This window comes from Leguminivora glycinivorella, chromosome 9 (genome assembly GCF_023078275.1).
Source record: "Leguminivora glycinivorella isolate SPB_JAAS2020 chromosome 9, LegGlyc_1.1, whole genome shotgun sequence".
In the NCBI taxonomy this organism is placed as follows: Eukaryota; Metazoa; Arthropoda; class Insecta; order Lepidoptera; family Tortricidae; genus Leguminivora; species Leguminivora glycinivorella.
The window spans coordinates 6,872,198-6,891,399 of NC_062979.1; the positions used below are offsets into that span (position 1 = coordinate 6,872,198).

At 36.4% G+C, this 19,202-nt stretch overlaps 1 protein-coding gene across 1 annotated transcript in view; it reads right to left on the reverse strand.

Annotated features, from left to right (window-relative positions):
* Positions 1–19,202, reverse strand: part of LOC125229281 (axoneme-associated protein mst101(2)-like) — a 215,569-nt gene that overhangs the window by 49,872 nt on the left and 146,495 nt on the right. The window contains 1 exon segment of the mRNA XM_048134076.1: positions 18,847–18,903. Coding sequence (XP_047990033.1) covers positions 18,847–18,903 — 57 coding nt within the window.

Genomic DNA, 19,202 nt, shown 5'->3' on the forward strand with positions numbered 1-19,202 from the left:
CGGTCGCGGTCGATTTACGACGGACGTCCGCGTAGTATGTTCCTAGCTTTATGTTCTAAGTTACCTGCTTATCGGTCAATATTGTACATTTAATGTCGAACTAAGTGACATGCTTACTGAGCTATGAATAAGTAATACTATGAACTACGAGTAACAAGAGCGTAGGTTTCATAATTGCCTCATTACCAGTCCTAAACAAGAATCACAAATTTTCGTTCGAGACAACCGTTTTCAATAGTTCAGAATGTAAAAAAAAACATGGAACCCAATATTTAAATACCTACGGATGCACTCACATCAACATGTTTCGAGTCATATGGAGACCCATGATCATCAAAGAGTAGAAAATGATAGGGGCGCCACCGTCTTGGCGTCTATCAAATCCGTTTTGCATATAGCAACTATTCTGACACTGTAAATTTAGTTCCATTTCTTCTTTTTTTTGCCAAGCTGTACCTATTTGAATTGTCTCACAAATCGTTTGCCACCCAAGGGTTTCACAAATGTAATAATAATGTATGACCTCCTAGTCGTGCATAGAAACAGAATAAAACACGATCGAACATAGTTGCAAGATCAAGCACATTGCACCTCATAAAATGAGTTGATGAGAGCTGATTATACTTTACATTATAATGTTTGTAATAAAACGCAACGCATACGCATCTCGAGGATAGTCCACATATCATGTCAAATTAACGTCCCGACATTGGCTGAAGACGGCCGTAAAGATTAACCACAATGTGTGCGGTTACCGACCATTAAATATTTATGACGGTTTTTCATACAAACGACTCCTAAACTCCTGATTTTCCTCCTTGTATATTGAAATAAAAACATTTTTAAACAATTTGATATACTACCTACCTATTTTAATCAAAGTGGCACAGGATATGGCACCCTTCCCTGATTTCGGCTGTCCAAAATCAAAACCTAGCAAGGGACATTTTTTGTCAAAATACGTTTTTTTAATCAATCAGCCTCAAATTTTGAGCTGCGTCTAATGCAAAAACACCTGTATTTCTATCTCAATTAGAATCAAAGTTACGGAACCCTCTAAACCTAGCAAGTGCATATCTTACATGCAAATATCAAAATCAAAATCCTAGTAAGTAACATTTTCAAGTCCAAAAACCTAGTAAGTGCATGCTATACTAGGTTTCTGAGTTTGTAAACGGAACATACTAGGTTTTTGAATATGGAATTGTCCCATACTAGGTTTTAAATTTTAAAAACTGCCAAAGGGTTGAACAAGGAATTCAAATATAACAATAAATAAAACATAGCAAGTCAGTAATGAGTGAAGTTTGAATTCAAACGGTCGCCGTTCCCGCGCCCCCGCCCGCGCGCCCGCGTTTGTTCCGTTCGGGATCCGAATTTAGGGAACGAGTTTCAACCTGAAGTTTCTAGTTTGTCGTACTTTGCGCTGCTGCGCGGACGCATGATGAATAAAAGTGATCGATGGAGACGAATTTTAGCAGCTGCTTTTAGATAGTCATTCTCATTATGTTCGTTGTTTTAGCCCGTGATATTATACTTATTTAATATTGTGTGTGGTGCAAAAGTGTTTGTGGTGCTGAATTGTGGTTTTTTATTTGTGATGTTTTAATGGGGCTTGGATCGAGGTATTAACATTCGGAATGCTTTTTAACATTATTTTTGCGATCTATTTTACGTAGGTACCTACTTAACCTACTTATATATATTTGACGATGGGAGCAACTTAAAATAGTTCTAACAATTATGCCTTTCCAATCTACCTAAAGGAATAACTGCCAGTAGTACCTAGTGCTTGTAACAGGTTGTTGATGTGCAGTATATGGCGTGTGTTACATATGAAACTATCGTGTTAAAAAAAGGACACTCTAGTTGCAAAATTAGTGCCTTTAATGCCAGAAACAAGGCGTGATTTTTGGAGTCGATTGCCAATTAATGACCTTTCGGATGATCTTTAAACTGGAGGCGAATAGGCTACTAGACTCATATCTAATTTGGCACAATAAATAATTGTCTTCTGTAATATTTTGGGTACCTATTAAATGTGTACGATGTCTACGTATTTTTAATTCAAAAATGTGAATAAATTTTTTTTGGCCACCGAAAACTCTGTCGGCCGTGTAGTGACCTCATAGAATTCATGTCAAATCAATCGCTGACATTACATAATACCTTTATGCCTCGTACTTAAATTGTCAGAAAGTGTTGTTTTCGCACTGAATGACTTCATTCACAGAAAATTTATAGATGACATGGCTGATGTTGTTTTTGCCTGAAATATTACGTAAACGTATTCTTTAAAAATATTTTTTTGCGGTTTATAAGCCATAATAAAATATAGTGATATTTTTTTTCCGTTAATTGGATAGTAAGTAATGCTATAAGATAAACTATAAAAAGGGTCAAGTAGCCTATTGTTTACCCGATGACTGATTTTTGTTTTATGCATAAAATTTAATTAATTGTCTAATAATAGTTATAGTTAAAATTGTCTAATAATGTTGCCTTTTGTTATTATGATCCCATCAAACAAATATTATAATGTGATCAGACACGAAACGACATTTTGATATTTGCTAGTCCCTTTTCGATGAAGGAAAAAACGTGAGGAAACCGGACTAAGTCCAATAAGGCCTACTTACCCTTCAGGTTGGAAGGTAAGATGGCAGCCGCATTTGTAAAAACTAGTTCCTACGCCAAATCTTGCGATTAGTTGTCAAAGTGGACCCCAGGCTCTCATGAGCCGTGGCAAATGCTGGGATTATGCGAAAATTAACCATTTAAAATACTTAGTAAGACCACTTGCTAGCTTTTTGTTTTGTAATTGACGAAACAATACTATTAGTTTTTGGTAATTAATTGTTCACATACATTTAGTTTCAACAGTTTGTCTTGTAAAGCAAGTTATACTTCTTTATATAAAACCAAGTCTTGTGAGAAAAAGGTCTTTGGTACTAATTTTTTTTAACAAAATCTTTGTTTGCCTCTCCTGTAAAATTTCGGTAAATGCACTTGCTAGGCTTTGATTTTGGACAGCCGTGATGGTCTCTTGTGTTTGAGGCCAAATTCCTTTTTGGGTCGCTGAGCCAGTGAGTTAGTAGTAGTATTTTAGTCAAATTTATGCATCGTATATCGGAGATATCGGAAAGTTTTTAAAGGCAAAAATCAAAGATGATGGGATATCGGTCCTACATCCGATATCGGATCGGATAATGTGAAAACGCACTTAGGTTGGAGTGAAAAATAGCTGTTTTGGAATTTTTAAATAGACCGTGTGCCAAAGAAATTCTCCATAATAATAATTAACCTATAACAATAAATAAATTTGTACGTTTATTTTTATTGCAATAAAAATAAAAAGCAATAGAACTGATTTACGATCTCTGAAATTTTTCATAATTGGATTCGAAAAAAAATACTTAGTGATATAGCTAATATGATTTAAATAAGTAAAACTGTGTAAAATTATTTTCCATTATATCAATATCCAGGGAGGAAAATAGGTCTACGTTTGTATGGAGAATCGACCGTGCCCTATACTCTAATGGCCATTGGAAACCGGTGCTGCATAAATATTGAAAATAAGTGTTTTGTAGTATCAATGTCGTTACAGCGGACAATAAATGTGTCAGGGCTTAGAAATTGCATTTGTAGACAATGCCATCTACATACAATATGCTACCTTGCAGAAGATCACAGTAATAACATACAATCTTGATGATCGTCTCTCGGGGATGCGTTGTGTTTACAACAAAAGCATTATGTGGGGTATATTTCCCTTGCATTACTGTAGAGAACACCGTCTATAAGGAAAGACCGTCTTCAAACTCTTTCGTGGCTTCTAACTCCTGCTTCACATGATGGCCGCGGGAGTATGTCGCCGCGAGATAGACTACCTGTCCTTATGTCATGAATACAATTAGACAAAGACGTGTCATCTATCTCGCGGCGACATACTCCCGCGGCCATCATGTGCTAGGCCTACTGCTTCTTTACTCATAGGTATTCCACTTCGGAAAATAGAGGAATTCTTTCGATTCGGGAATTATTCTACCGTACAATAAACTCTTCTTAGTCTCTGAATGTCTGTGAGAGTTCTTATCTTACCCTTTGGCGGCGGCTTTCCAGCGAACGAATTATATAATTACTAGCTTTTGCCCGCGGCTTCGCTCACGTTAAAAAGAGACAAAAAGTAGCCTATGTCACTCTCCATCCCTTCAACTATCTCCACTTAAAAAATCACGTCAATACGTCGCTCCGTTTTACCGTGAAAGATGGACAAACAAACAGACACACACACTTTCCCATTTATAATATTAAGTATGGATGCGGCCTTCTCCATATTGATTTTACGCCTTTTAAACTGCGGATTTTTGCATAATTAACGTATAAGGAATTTGTTTACGTTGACCTGATGTTATAAAGATAACTTTTACGCGAAAACAACTAAAATAAACAATTGCACAACAACCGGTATTAAAAGGAAGCCATCGCTCACATTACATAATCGAATAATCGAAAAGTATTCGTTAAATCGTTACCGAATCGATTCCGATTGTCGGTGCATTCTGCCCGTGTCCGGTAAAAGTAGGTGCATCGTCTGACAGGTTTACTGAGACAATAATAAAAGAACAATACTTGTATCTTTGTTGTCTATCATGTTTATGCATCTGCGGTTGAATCACCGCTTTAATAGCGGTATACTTAGGCTAATTTGTGAGTGTGTAAAGAGTCGTTTTGTCAGTTTATTCATATAAACAAAGACATATGTAACTCCGTATAGACAGCTCCAGACTAAGAAAAAAACGTATCTCAGAACCATATAGAAAAAGGTACGGTGGCCAAGATGGCGTTACACCTTTGGGGGACGCTCGGCTAGATCGCGCTAATATTAATATTTGACATTTTAACACATACCAACCTAATAATATGGGCCAAATTGTCAAAACTGAGGTTTAAAACTTTTAACCTTGTGTCGCGAGATGGCAGTCTATGCACTGTGATTACACATATTACTTTGACAGTAACTCTAATACTCGATCCTCTTTGATATAAAGATACAACACAAGAGCCGCCATTTAACAGTATATTTACTGAAGCCTCCAAAACGATTTCGTCTACCATAAGTTTTAGTGGTTCTAGCAACTAAACATTTTGGGCGCTTTTCACTTTCTTCATGCAATTAATGGCATTCCCGTGATTTTTACGCTATCGCGTAACACAACCATCAAACATTTATTGTAGAAGCTGTAGTGAAGCTTTTTAACGTACAAGTAGAGACGTCGGTCACACGAGCATCGAGCAGGTGTCCCGCCCACAGCGCGACCCACTTCACCACTTTCCAACCACGTAGGGCTACCACTAAACTCGAAAGCCTAATAAATATCTTAGGCGTTTCTTCTCATCTTTGCCTCTCTATCTTTCTGATAATTATGACATATTTTAGAAAGAGACGAGCAAATTAAATAATTCATGAACGCGAGCCCGCGAGCCCTACTTCATTCGGTTACTTTTAAGACAACTACTCGGTCCACTAATGATTCCCATAGGTCGCAGTTAAATTGTGTAAAGTAACACCACATCTTGGACACTGGCGATCAAATAGTTAATGAAAGAGGCGCGTTCCTAGCACACATTCTAAGCTCGTGTAGGTGAACGCGTACTATGCTTGTATGAGTGAAACATGACAGGTCGACTGTCCGCGTTTTTGACAGGCGATAACTGTGAGATAACCGAGGAGGAGTGGGCGGCACTTTCAGCGGGGAACGGGAGTGGCCATACTGTACGGTATTACTATTTATATACTGTGGTAACACTGTGTATAGTTAAATTACCTAATTTCGTCAACTATTTCGTTTTCACTCACAAAAACTGCGATTTGGATGCAGAATTGCCGATGCGGCGTGAAGAGTAGAATCCAGCAGGGTTAGCACATGATTGTCGCGAGAGTATGTCGCCGCGAGACAGACTACCCGTCCTTATGTCATTAATACAGTTAGAAGAAGACGTGTGATCTATCTCGCGGCGACATATTTTCGCGGCAATCATGTGCTAGGCCTACAGGAAATTCTGACAGTCTCAAGTCTAATTGAGTTAGTTTTTGGGTTTTTTAATCTGAATGATATTCGTTTACTGTGCAATAAACACTCACTCACACATGCTCTCTCTCACTCATCTCTCATCACTATTATCATATCTCTCTGTTCACTCATGGAAGCGGTCCGTCTAAAACGAGCTTCGAGCGGCCGGTTTGAGCTAGAGTGAGGCCACGAGGGTCGCTGAAGATAGGACGGCGTGACGCGAGCTTGTGAAGGCCATTTGCACCTCTGGGGTGCCTTAGGACAACAATAATAGGGTACAACGTTACATACGTTAGTTACATGATGCATATGCTGAGTGCTGTCGTTGGGTGGACGACATTCGAAATCTTCGGGGCACTTCTGCTGGATGAGATTAGCCCAGGACTGGGATAAGTGACGTACATACACGAAGAGAGGCCTATGCCTAGCAGTGGGCGATCAATAGCTGAAATGATGATTATCACTGATGTTGATGCTGAATGTTGGTATGCTTAATATATGTACTGCATAGATCGTAATAAAAACTTGTAGGTATCCCTTCCGGTTCCTACATATTGCAGTTACGTTATAGTATGAATTTTGTGAGATGAATTTTTGGGTTTTGCCGTAATCTGTTAAACAAACCCTTTGTTTCTATTATTCACAGCGGCTAGCTCCCGTTTCAACAGCATGTGCTCTCAGTGAAGTTAAAAAGTAACTATCATGATAACAATAAGGTTCAAATTTATGAAACAGTTTACAGTATGCAGGTAACTTTTTTTGAAGATGACAAAACGTGTTATCTCCGAAAGGGCTTTTTATGGATTTGAACCTTATTGTTATCAAGATTGTTGCTTTTTAACTACACTGAGACTTTAGCACGTGCTGTGGAAACGGGAGCTAACCGCTGTGAATAATAGAAACAAAGGCTTTTGTTTAACAGATTACGGCACAACCCAAAAATTCATCTCAGAAAATTCATATACTATACATTAAACATAAAGCCGTAAACTGTGTCTAATTGCCAGTATTGCCAGTAACTCAAGGGATTAAGTAGTAAACTTACGTATTACGTAGAGATAAGCCTGATTGATTCGATTGCTAAACGATTTCAGAAAACCGATCTATTCATATTTCAATTCATGCTAATGTAGAACTGTCGGATTTTAAAATGGCGTCCACCTACACAAGTGTTTGAAATTATTTAGAAGTAAAAGTAACTAATGGATTAAATATTTTATAAATTGTAAGATTATTACGAAATCTAACTCATACTTATATTCACTGTAACATTTGGTCAAAGTGTTAAAATGAGTGAAGGAGTAATTCGAGTTCGTCATAATAATTAAGGTGCTTAAGTTTCTAACTAGTTATTATGCAATCCAAAAATTTGGAGTAAATTTAGATGCCTATGGTGATATGCATAAATGTTTATCTGACGGAGTGTAGGTAGTTCTCACGTTATTTATTTATATCATATTTAGATAAATATCAACTGACAAAAAGTAACAAAATCTTTATTCACAAGTTATAACTAGAAACCAACATCGCCTATTTCAACATAATGCTAGGGGCTTTAAAAAAAATATCTAGTTAAATAAATATCTCTGTTATGTGTATGTGTTATGTTATGTTGTGTTTTTTTTTATGTATTTGTTCTAATTTTATTGTTGTTAATTGTGATATTTTATCTGTGTACCGTTTGTAAATTGTATGATCCCAGTTGGTCAAAATAAAGTAATTTAATATAAAACAAAAACCAACAGAAACCTGAAATCTGTAATGTACGGAAATAGTTACGTGACTATCGGCAACACTTGTCACCTCAACATATTAAATATTTTCGCCATCTTACGAGGTAGGTCCTTGAACTGCCAACCCTGCGTCATGAGAGGCAGGGTCAAAAGTCCCAGTCTCGCTACTCGTACGAACATACGTAGGTCCGTGCAAAACTGTATGGCAAATACACAGACTAAATAAATACAATTGATTTTCGAACGGTGATTTCTTAAGAATCTGTTTGTTGCATGGAGTGTTTGTCAAATTTTTATTAGCTGTGTACGTGTATTTACTTTTTTCAATGCTAGTTTTTTTAATACCCTTTTTTAAGTTTCGTAATTCGTAAACGCCATTAATATTAATGGCAACATAAATTATTATCGGAATTTTGCAATAATACAAAATGAAATAATCTACAATCAAATATCAGTAATTTATGGCAGAAAGTTAAATATGAAAATTGCATCACAAATGATTAAGTAGCTTACGCGAGAAAGTTCACGCTAAGAACCCTTACAAGGCAACGAAATTATAAAATGAGCCCGTGAGGTAAAAATAATCTCTGCGGGGTCGCAAAAAAGTGGCCAAGACCGAGTCGGTATCAGATAACCTGGTTTTTTATAAGAATTGCTAGACCATTAGATAAAGTTGCCAAAAATACTTTTCCAAGACTGGAAAAAGGGAAATGTTGTTTCTGGGCCATTTTTTTCAAAGTTGTCCACCCCGTTTTTGGCTTGTCCCATACTTTTGATATAATATTTAGCGTATTTAAAGAGTCTAAACTAATGAAGACTATTTTTTATTCGAACCCAAATTTAGTTGACAGTAATTTACAATATTCATTTAAATTTTTATTATAATTATGTATTTGTTAAAAATTATAATGTGATAAAAAATGGGCAATTTTTTGCTGTCCCACGTCAAATATCGTTTTTGTTATGGATTTTATTCTATAACTAATTGTACTAAATATTGATGACGGTATAATTTGAAAAGATTCAGTTATACGCTATTATGTTATAAAATATTTCATGTTAATAAATAAACGTACTATTTAAAATTAAGTATAATTTGCCGAGACGGAATCTGGTAATTGTGGAATTTTCCATTCCGAAACCGCAGAATGACTGTTAAAATTAAAAGAAAGTTCCTAACATTTGGTAGCATTTTATTCAGCTTGGCAAAATTAATTTAAAACTACTCAATACCGTCATCTTGCATTTGCCAGTTGCCGCCAAACACGCATCAAAGTAGCTCGTACTCAGGGGTAACATTTTCTCAATCCACCTCCCGAAACCAAATTTGCGGGTAAATACGTAATATGCAACCTTTTAACATCGATTCCTAAAACAAAGTACTAATATTGAAACCAAATAAGCCAATTAAAAACAAGATTTGTGATTATTTAATAAATAATTAAGTAAAATATCGCCGGAGGTAGCGTTCCGTTACTTCCGATCCGATACTAGATCGTTGGTTTCGTATAGGCGGAAAGAAAAACGTATCGGAATGGAAGTATAAAGCGGTATTCACGTGGTTTTAATGTGATGTTTTAGTTTCATTTGATTGCGGGAAATAAAAGAAAAACGTATGGGATTAAAACTAACTCATCTAAAATATGGTAATCAATTACGGATTACACACTCCGGTTGTTTTAGTCATTACTCGCGATATGCTTTGGAGGTCTTAGGTACCCACGTTCAAGTGTAGACGAGACCTTAGCTTTCATCCGTTACCCATACAGTCAGATCCGTTACTGTCCCATGTTTCAAATAGTTTTATTTGCAAAAATTAAATACAATTTATTATTAAACTACGTTTCCGTTATTTTATATTGAAATAGTAACGTTTAAACTATTTATTACAAGTGATGGCATCCTATAAACTTGTGAAACAGTATAGTAATCTTAAAAATTCTCCTCTATTTTGTACTGAAAGTAACGGAACGGATATATATATGGGTTTAAAAAAATAGTAGTCCGCATTTATGTGAAAATGAAAGTGTAATTTCTTCATTTGTTATTTTAGAATGAATAATAAAAATATTGTAAAATACCTTTTATATTTAACATTATCTGCGATTAAATTTGGTTGCGGAACGGAACACTCGCTTCCCCTCAACTCAACAAAAACATATTTTTTTCATTAATTACTTAAAAGTCAAGTGAACCTTCTATATTTTATATAAATTTATTTATTAAAGAATCTATAAAAATAGCTTTTAATAAATTTCTATCGGTTTCATTTTCATATCAACTTTTTTCGGGGTGGACAACTTTGAATAAAATGGCCCTTCTAATTAGAATCACAAGTTCCTTCGATCCTATACCATAATTATTAATTATTTATCCATTTTTTATTTTTCTACCCTTATCTCTCTCTCTTTTTCTCTGGTCACTGGTACACTTGGCATCTTTCTAAAAAGTCATCCGTTTCAAATCTTTACATTTCAGATTCTGTTTTCACACAGCTCACCTGATGCGTCGTGGCAATCGTGTAAAAAGTTTACAAATTTGGAATAGTAGGTACTATTAAAATTTATTTCACGTTAAAAATACATATAAAACTAACCCACATAAAAAACTACACTACGAACTAATAAATTAAACTATAACCAAATAACTAAACTAAATGTACCTATAAAATAAAACCCTATAAATAAAAAATAGAACCTATGTCAGAGCGGCCGGTAACCTGCCCAGAAGGCTGGCAAATTACAATCTTTTTTTTCAGTACCCTAGTAAATGTAAATCTGTAGACTGTCAAAACATCCCTTCTCATTCTACAGCCGAAGCGTCCACGGGAGAAAATTCTTCACTCAGTACCGTTTAATTGCTAATTAAGTATGTACATATATTTACGTAAGGATCCCTAAAATTCATAACATAACGTGCAAAATCTCGCACCTGAGAATGCGGTCGCTTCCTCGACAGCTCGCGATGATTGGGGTAATTTTCCAATTAAACAATTAAAAACCAACGTGTCTCTTTATGCGTGACTGTGATGCAACATTCTTGGGACATTTGGCATTCTTGCTTGTAGAAAATGGGACGTGACTTATAAATATTAAAGGTTATATTGCTCGTGTTAATGAGGATGAAGCCTCTTGTTTACTTGCTTAACTTATTAATTTTTTCTTGTGATTCGTAAAATGCACATTCCGTATGACTTATATTTATATTTCGTAAGATTGATAACACCGCTTAAAATTCATGGCATCATTATTGAGCTAAGAGAATCAGCGAAGTAAAATTTATTTGAAATTAGGTGAAACCTTAATTGACTGTCTGCTTCAAAATTGTTACTTTTACCCTAGCCATGAAATTAATAGTTTTGTTATCGATTACTAAAACTAAAAGTTATTTTAAAGCTCATTTAAACTCCAAGTCTGACGCTATTTGTAACTTTATAAATGTATATGTTTTTTATCAATCTAGGTAACAATTCACATTTAACCGTCACCAACATATCTTCAAACCAATAGAAAGGTGTAACAATAAGACACCTCATACTCATAACTGACATTATTGTCCCCAATATTTTTTAAAAGAAAACTATTATATTTTATGATACTATTTTTTGTAACAAAAACTCAACATGTCACGACACCCATATGAATGAGCCACGCCTCTAAAAACTCCAGGTAAACCACGACCCTACAAATTCCTGAATGAATCACATCGAACATCGAAACAGGTTCAGCCGCGGCACGGACCCTCAGGCCAAAAAACTAACTATAATTTAGCCAAAGAATTCATTGACTTAAAATTTAATCGTAGGTTGCCCTGAAACCAACAAATTAGGTTGGTTTTTTTTTAAAGAAATGTGGGAAAAGTTAAAGTAAAAGTTGAGCTTTGTAATAAATCAAGTTGAAATACAATATGACAGTTTGGAAGTGTGTCGCGATCGCGATGCAATTTTACTGTGAGATTCAGTTTTATTGTTAAATCGCAGACGGTTGCTGAGTATAAACGAAACTTTGCACACTGTCTAAGTATGCGTGGGTATAGGTATAGGTGTGCAAAAATGTCACTTAATCCAACGAAAATTCGATTTGGCTTAGTACGTCAGATTAACCAGACATTATGGTACGAGTATGGTCAAGCAGTGGCAGTTCTTTAAACGAAATATTAGTATACACATTATTTATTACATTATGTATAATCTAACAGGAGCCAAAATGTGTGTCGAAGTTAACACATACTGTGTCATTTAAAATACAACTTTATTCCTTAAACGGATTTGGTCCTCACCGACAGTTCTCATCGCAACATGAAGGTGATAAAAGTGAGAGTTACAGGTTATACAGTCAAATCCAATATTACCTTACACACCGATGCACACATAATGTGTATATATATCACGAACCGATATACACAAAACAATAAGAGAGTATCGTGTAGTGTATTAAAATTTTATTGCAGGTGCACATCATTTTGCTACATACAAATCATCAGGCCCTTAGACAAGTGACCGATCACCGATGACACCGATCCTTCATTCTCCGACGCGATGGAAACGCAACGTTGTTGGTGCACTAATAATGATTTAGGATCATATTGTGGTATGAGTCGATTCAATAACACATTAATATAGCCAGTATTTGATGACTTTGAATGGAAATTAAAGACATCTTGCTTAACAAGGTTGGTTTACATTTTTCGAAAATTCTACTAACGGTGACTTTGAAGAAGACACAAAGCGTTTTAGTGTCGTAGTGCAAGAGAGTACCTTGTCTACGCAGCTAGAACGCCCATACCAGTTATACCATAAGTGGACAAAACGTACCAATTTCCGAAAGAGCTGCCGGCCTAGCCGAATGACAATCGTCGACGCCAGACGCCGACAGAAATGCAATCTGGCTCTGTCGCGCCAATACGTAAGCGCGATATAGATAGATAGCTACGAAAACGACATTAAGACGATACGGTAGGGGTCAATTCTCCATACAAACGCTCTCGACTATTTCCTCCCTGGTTTTTGAAGATAGAGCAATGATTTTTTCAACACAGATTGTTATTATTTTTATCTGTGTCGGACCGTTTTGATTTTTTTGATATTTATTCTGCTTTTTAAAGATTCTAGAGCCAATCAAAAATTTCAAAAACGGCCTTTTTCATTGTGGCGCAAAAAAAGGTGTGATACTCAAGATTGGTAACAATTAACCAAAAAAGCTAAACGGTCCGACATAGATTATTTCATTGTTATTCAGATTCTCAAATTTCGTTCCGATTGAATAAGTTTTGAAGGAGGAAAGAGTCGAGAGCTGAACCTCGATTTTAATGATTTTTTTTTAAATATCTTTTGACTGAGTTGTTCTTAATGGACAATTTTTTTCGATAAATCTAGTTAATAACACTTGTAATTTTATACTTGTAATTGTGTAATTGTAATTGTAAAGGCGGGCTCCTTTTCATTTTAGCATTTTCGCTACCGTATCCTCTAAACGTGAGCGTTTGCGCATTTGGCTACGCACGCTGTACCGATCGCGCATGCCCGGTGCTCCACATACAAACTCGTATGCGATTAAGGGTAAGTGTGCGGAAGCGAGACGACAAAAACTCGACCATCCGCTGTCGCGTGCGCGCGTAGACACTTCGACAGGTTCTTCATAATTTATTGGCGATTATTTCAGCCATCAATAAAAAACTAACCTAACCTAACCTAAATATTACTTAATAGCTAAGCAAAAGAGCACCTACTTATATTACCGGGATATAGACCGTGATTACCTTTTTGATTTTAATTGTTTTTCTTTATAGTTTCCCGTAATCATGATGCATGCAACTGCGTCGAAATATCGGGACCTCAATAAAAATCAAAAAGGTAATCACGGTCTATATCCCGGTCAATATAAGTGTAATGAAACTAAGTGAATCATTTAAAACTCTTAAAAGAGCATTGTACTATGTAAATATTATCCTTTACATTGAATATATACGTCCCTTGCTAGGTTTTGATATCGCGCTAGACAAAGCTTAGTAGAGCTTATATTTTATCACGCACTATAGCTATAGACACAAACAAAAGATAGTCGCTCCCGTGTAAGTTAAAGAGACGCGATGATAGCCGCAAGCGACATATAGTTCGTAGCCGAACTATGAACTATAAAACTCTCTCTCTCTCTCTCTCTCTTTTTATTTAAACGGGATCTTTTGTTCGTTTCTATTTATAGCCGATAGCTCATATCATAGCTAACTCGCTTTTGGTGGGACCAGTGCCTTAGATCTCAACCCCAGTCTTCAGAAGACAATAAACAATATCGGTGTTTTGCTTGTATTTTATCTGTCTGTGTGTCTGCCAGAATAAAATGCGTCACTTTTAGGTCCGAAGTTATGAGTCAGTCGATGTGAAACTTGATGGATTCGCAGGTTGAGTGGCTTTTTGACGTATTTTATTATGGTTATTGAGTTATTTCGAAATTATCTTGACACGAGTTTTTGTATGTGTTTTGAGGACGAAAACGAAATTCAACTTACTGTAATAATCACTTAACCTATTAATCCATAGTTATATAATTTACATAAATTGTGCATTTTACTTGACGTCAGATAAGTCAATATCAAACCAGAAGAATCTAAGCTCTGGGATTTACAATTTTTAAGATTATTTAAGTAGGTATCTTATCTTAGTTTATCAGTTCTTAGTAAGCAGTAAAAGCAGTAAAGCACCTACGTAAATACTAAAGCTTGGATCGGTCTACATTTCTACATGAAGTAAACAAAAACATTGCGGTTTATGCATCTTCTACTTTCCCTGTTATTTTAAGGAATCAACTTCTGACTCTATGAAGCCATTGCCTCGTCCTTAAGCAATCAGTTTAATTTTACGACCTGCAATAATACACAACCCAGCCCCAAGCTACTGATCAATCGATTGTTAACTCGATTGTGCAATCGATTCACATATCGATGATCATCGGTTCGGAACCCGAGCCAGAGGCAATGAATGCGTTATTTATTTTACTTTCTGTTTCGTAATATAGGAAATGCTCGGTCATTATTCTTTTTGTGATCGCAAATGACAAATATGCTGCTCATTAGGTAATGGAATAGTTATTTGTTATACAAGGGTGCAAAGTTGTATTTTAACGCCGAGTGTGGAATTGAAAAACGAGCAAGTGAAAGGATGCTATAGTTGAACCACGAGCGAAGCGAGTACCTGAATTTGCGAGTTTTTTAACACACGAGAAGTAAAATACATTTGCACCCGAGTGTAACTTTCCCCTCACTATAGCGAGGAAAGTAGAACGTAAAAAACGCGTTTATCACTAGTTCCAGTAGTTCCACAGGTGGTAAAACATCGTCATCACAAGATTCAATCACTTTTATCAATTTTAAAGCAGAAACAATTACTATATTCAAGGTCAAATTACTTTATCCACTAGTGGATAAAATGCGTTTTTACCTGCTGGTATTAAAGGACAAAACACGTGTTTCCGAGCTAGTGAGGGGAAAAAGTTATTCTATACAGATACAGGTGACGATAACTTTCTTGAGCTTTTTATTAGCAACGGTGATAGAGGGTTATGGCTAGAAGTATTTACTATGCTGGCTGACAAAACTATGGCGTATGATTTACGTAGCCTTTGTTATTTTTTATTAACTTTGTAGAAATCTTTCAGAAACCACCTAATCCGGGAGAACCAGGGAAGATGGACTAACCAGTGAAAGACTGCCGTCTAAAATTATCAACAAACAACGAATGAAGACAACTCGTCGCAGGATCTGTCTAAGCATTCGACCACGTGTGTGATATCCTGATTTCTAAGTGTTTTGATCCTGCAGGCCTATCATGCTTGCAATTGTATCACCTATCTATGTAGATAAAATAACCATCAAGTTCTGGCAAGTGTGAAAGTGACAGATGTCTTATCTACGTGATAAGTGTTAAAATTACAAGCATCATAAACTTACCTGATGGTCAAGTTTCAGAATATAATTATTAATATGTGGCATGGCCTAGTCATAGACATGATCAGAATCGATAAGGCAAACAGTCACTAATAATCGACTCATTATAACAAGACCTTACGCATCGACTAGAATCGCATTACACAACGTAAGTGATCGTCCGGATAATTATTTTAACAATCGATGGTCGGTAGAAAGGAGGTCGCGTAATGTAGTCGATTATCTTAAACAGGCTTAATGGCTCCTGTGGACGGTGACAGAGAAACTGGACAACGAATGAGGATACAAGGGCATAAATATGAACAAAAGAGACATTTTTAAGCTGAGATGCTTCAACAGTAAGTAGGACAAGTTGGTACCTATTTAACGAATATTTATATGGCTTTAATGAAAAGGAGTAGGGTCAGTCCAAGATGGGTTGGCCACGATTTTGACTGCCTCGCCGGTGACAGTGTTGATGTTAATGAGGATGACAGTGGAAAAGAAGAGGAAGAGAGAAGATATACCTACATATCGTTTATTTTAAGCAGTTTTATTATGCACTATTTATTATTTAGTGCTATCTGAAATGGCAAGCAACAGAGGCGTGGACGAACTTTGTCTTCAACAAAAGGACACGATGTCACCATTGTCAGTATTGAGGAGATAATGGTTCACACTATGCTACCAATTATTTGTAAACCGAATAATTTGAAAACGAGCACGAATCGAGAGGAGACAAAGATAGGCAGGCTAGTATTATGGTCGCGCGATAAATGATAAAACATCATCATCATCATGTTTTATCATTTTTTTTTTATGGCTTTCCCCTCTTTTGGCAGGAGGGATTTTGCCAATGACGACGTTAGACATACAACGCACGATAAGAATGTTCGGTGAAAATTTTTGTGGTGGGAAAGGAGCTGGAAACCTAAAACAAAAAACATTTAATGTTAAGGACATCACAGACAGCACAGGACGAATGTACAGTTTATTAGAGAGAAGAGCGAGAAAGGGCGTGTGCTACTCTGCGGCGGCGCCACCTTAATGAAATTCAACTAATTATATGTTAAAATGATGTACGTAAGACTTACAGTATGTACGTGTAATGTTATGACTGTACCTATAGCGGGAAATGAAATAATGGGCTTTTATTGTGGCGCCGCTGCAGAGCATGCTCTGCAGAGCATGCCAGTTTTATCATTTATTGCGTGAACATACTTGCCTGCCTGGAGACAGTGTAGAAGAATCACTATTCTTATTGCCCTGTGATTTATCAACTTACAGTCAAATCAAAAACTATCCTTAAAAGTTTAATAAAATCCAACCTTAATCTGGGATCTCCTTCGATTACCGTTTACCATCTTGTTTTGATTCGATAACGAGTCGATTAATCGATGTTCGACATTTAACTTCACGCGTTACCGTTACATAAACCGCTCGCGGCTATCGATTGATACGAATCGATTCTCATTCGGTTCTTACACCTGCTGTGTGTTCACTTACCTACATTTTCAAAATATATATATCTGACCGTCCTATTGGAGATTATTTTAGAAGATATTTTGTGTTTTATCCATCTATAGCAACCTTTAAAGCGCCCGTCTTCGGACATAGGCCTCCTCTCCATTCCTCCACGCTTGTCGGTCATTTGCCATCCGCATCCAGTTATGGCCAGCTAGTTGGCAGATGTCATCTCTCGTCTAAGGGGCGGCTTGTCACGACCGCGGGTGTTAGTGTTTATCCATATGGACGCTATATTTTATCGCACTGTCACGTATAGGCACAACTAAATACTGTCATTGTTTATTTTTAAAGCAGAAACAGAAGAGAAATAAGAATTAATTTAATCAATATTGGTATAACAAAGACTAAAATCCTGAAACGCAAGTCAAAATCACATGCCTACGGACTTAAAATTTTATGCGATAATAAATTATTCTTGATAAAAAGCTTTCGCAAACTTCATTATATAATTTATTTTTTACAAGACAGTAAGTCCAATTATCGTTCAAGATAAATTAAATTATGTCATGTTTAATTTAAAAGAGCGATATTAAAATACATGTACTTTAAATTATAATATTAAACATTCAGTAGGTAAACGCACTGGCCTAATTGGTATCAGTAAAAAGCCCACACGATGTTTGTTTTTTTAACAGATGGCAAACCGGTCGAGTCGAGTTGGTGTAATTTGACAGGTGTCAAATAGAAGTGGAATACTAGAAAGTGAGTAACGAATGTGCATCTTGTAGTAACGGGGATCTTAAAGGGCAAGCCGGTGGGAATAGCAGAAGGCAACGGTAACGTTGCTTTTGCTCTTACTCTTATAGGCGAAACAATAGTAATTAATTACATTACTTTTGAGCAAAGACATTGCTATTGACAGTGTACCATCACCCTCCTCGCGTTATCCCGGCATTTGCCGCGGCTCATGGGAACCTGGGGTCCGCTGTGTCAACTAATCCCAAAATTTGGCGTTGGCACTAGTTTTTACGAAAGCGACTGCCATCTGACCTTCCAACCCATAGGGTAACTAGGCCTTATTGGAATTAGTCCGGTTTCCTCACGATGTTTTCCTTCACCGAAAAGCGACTGGCAAATATCAATTGACATTTCGCATATAAGTTCCGAAATACTCATTGGTAAACTTACTCAAGCCGGGGTACGAACCCGCGACCTTCGGATTAAAAGTCGCACGCTCTTACCGCTAGGCCACCAGCGCTTCTCGCTATTGACAGTGTATAAATAGTGAAAATTATGGAAATTGGTAAGTAACAAAGGAATGACAGGAATTATGTACTTACATGTATTATTAGTAGGGCTGCCGCGAAAAATTAAATGCCGTTACCAAAGAAGATATAAAGTGAAGGGTAAGAGCATATTTACAAAAATATAAAATATTGAAAAAAAAAATTTAAATACTTTACATTTTCGGTCGTGGTGGCAAGTGCCAGGTGGTGCCCATTAGAAAACCTGTCAACTAGGTGGATATAAGATTTCTGTAAAAGGGAAAGTCAAGTTTTCCTCCTCAGCAACACTTTTGCTGAGCAAATACAAATGTATCGTTACGTGGAAACCATAAACGCGGTCGTGCATAATTTAGACATTAAAGTTACCTGGTCTACTCGTAGTTTTCTACTCAGCTCAGCCGCACCACACTCCATTCTTGGTGCCTGGAACAAAGCAAAATAAACATGTAGAACTATATAGCAAGTATAATATTTATAGTAAGTATTGTGAGTTACAAGCGGTGGCCGCGAGTGGATATGAAGTCCAACTATCGAATCCCGGTAAGAGCATTTCGACGGCGAAGTAACAAGAACTCCTAAGTACAGGTCGATTACAAAGATATGTATAACTTTTTCACCTTATTACAATGCAATAAGGTGAAAAAGTGGATACATATCTCTGTAGTCGACTGTACTTAGGAGTTCTTGTTACTTCGCCGTCGATTTATTTGTTTGTGATGAGC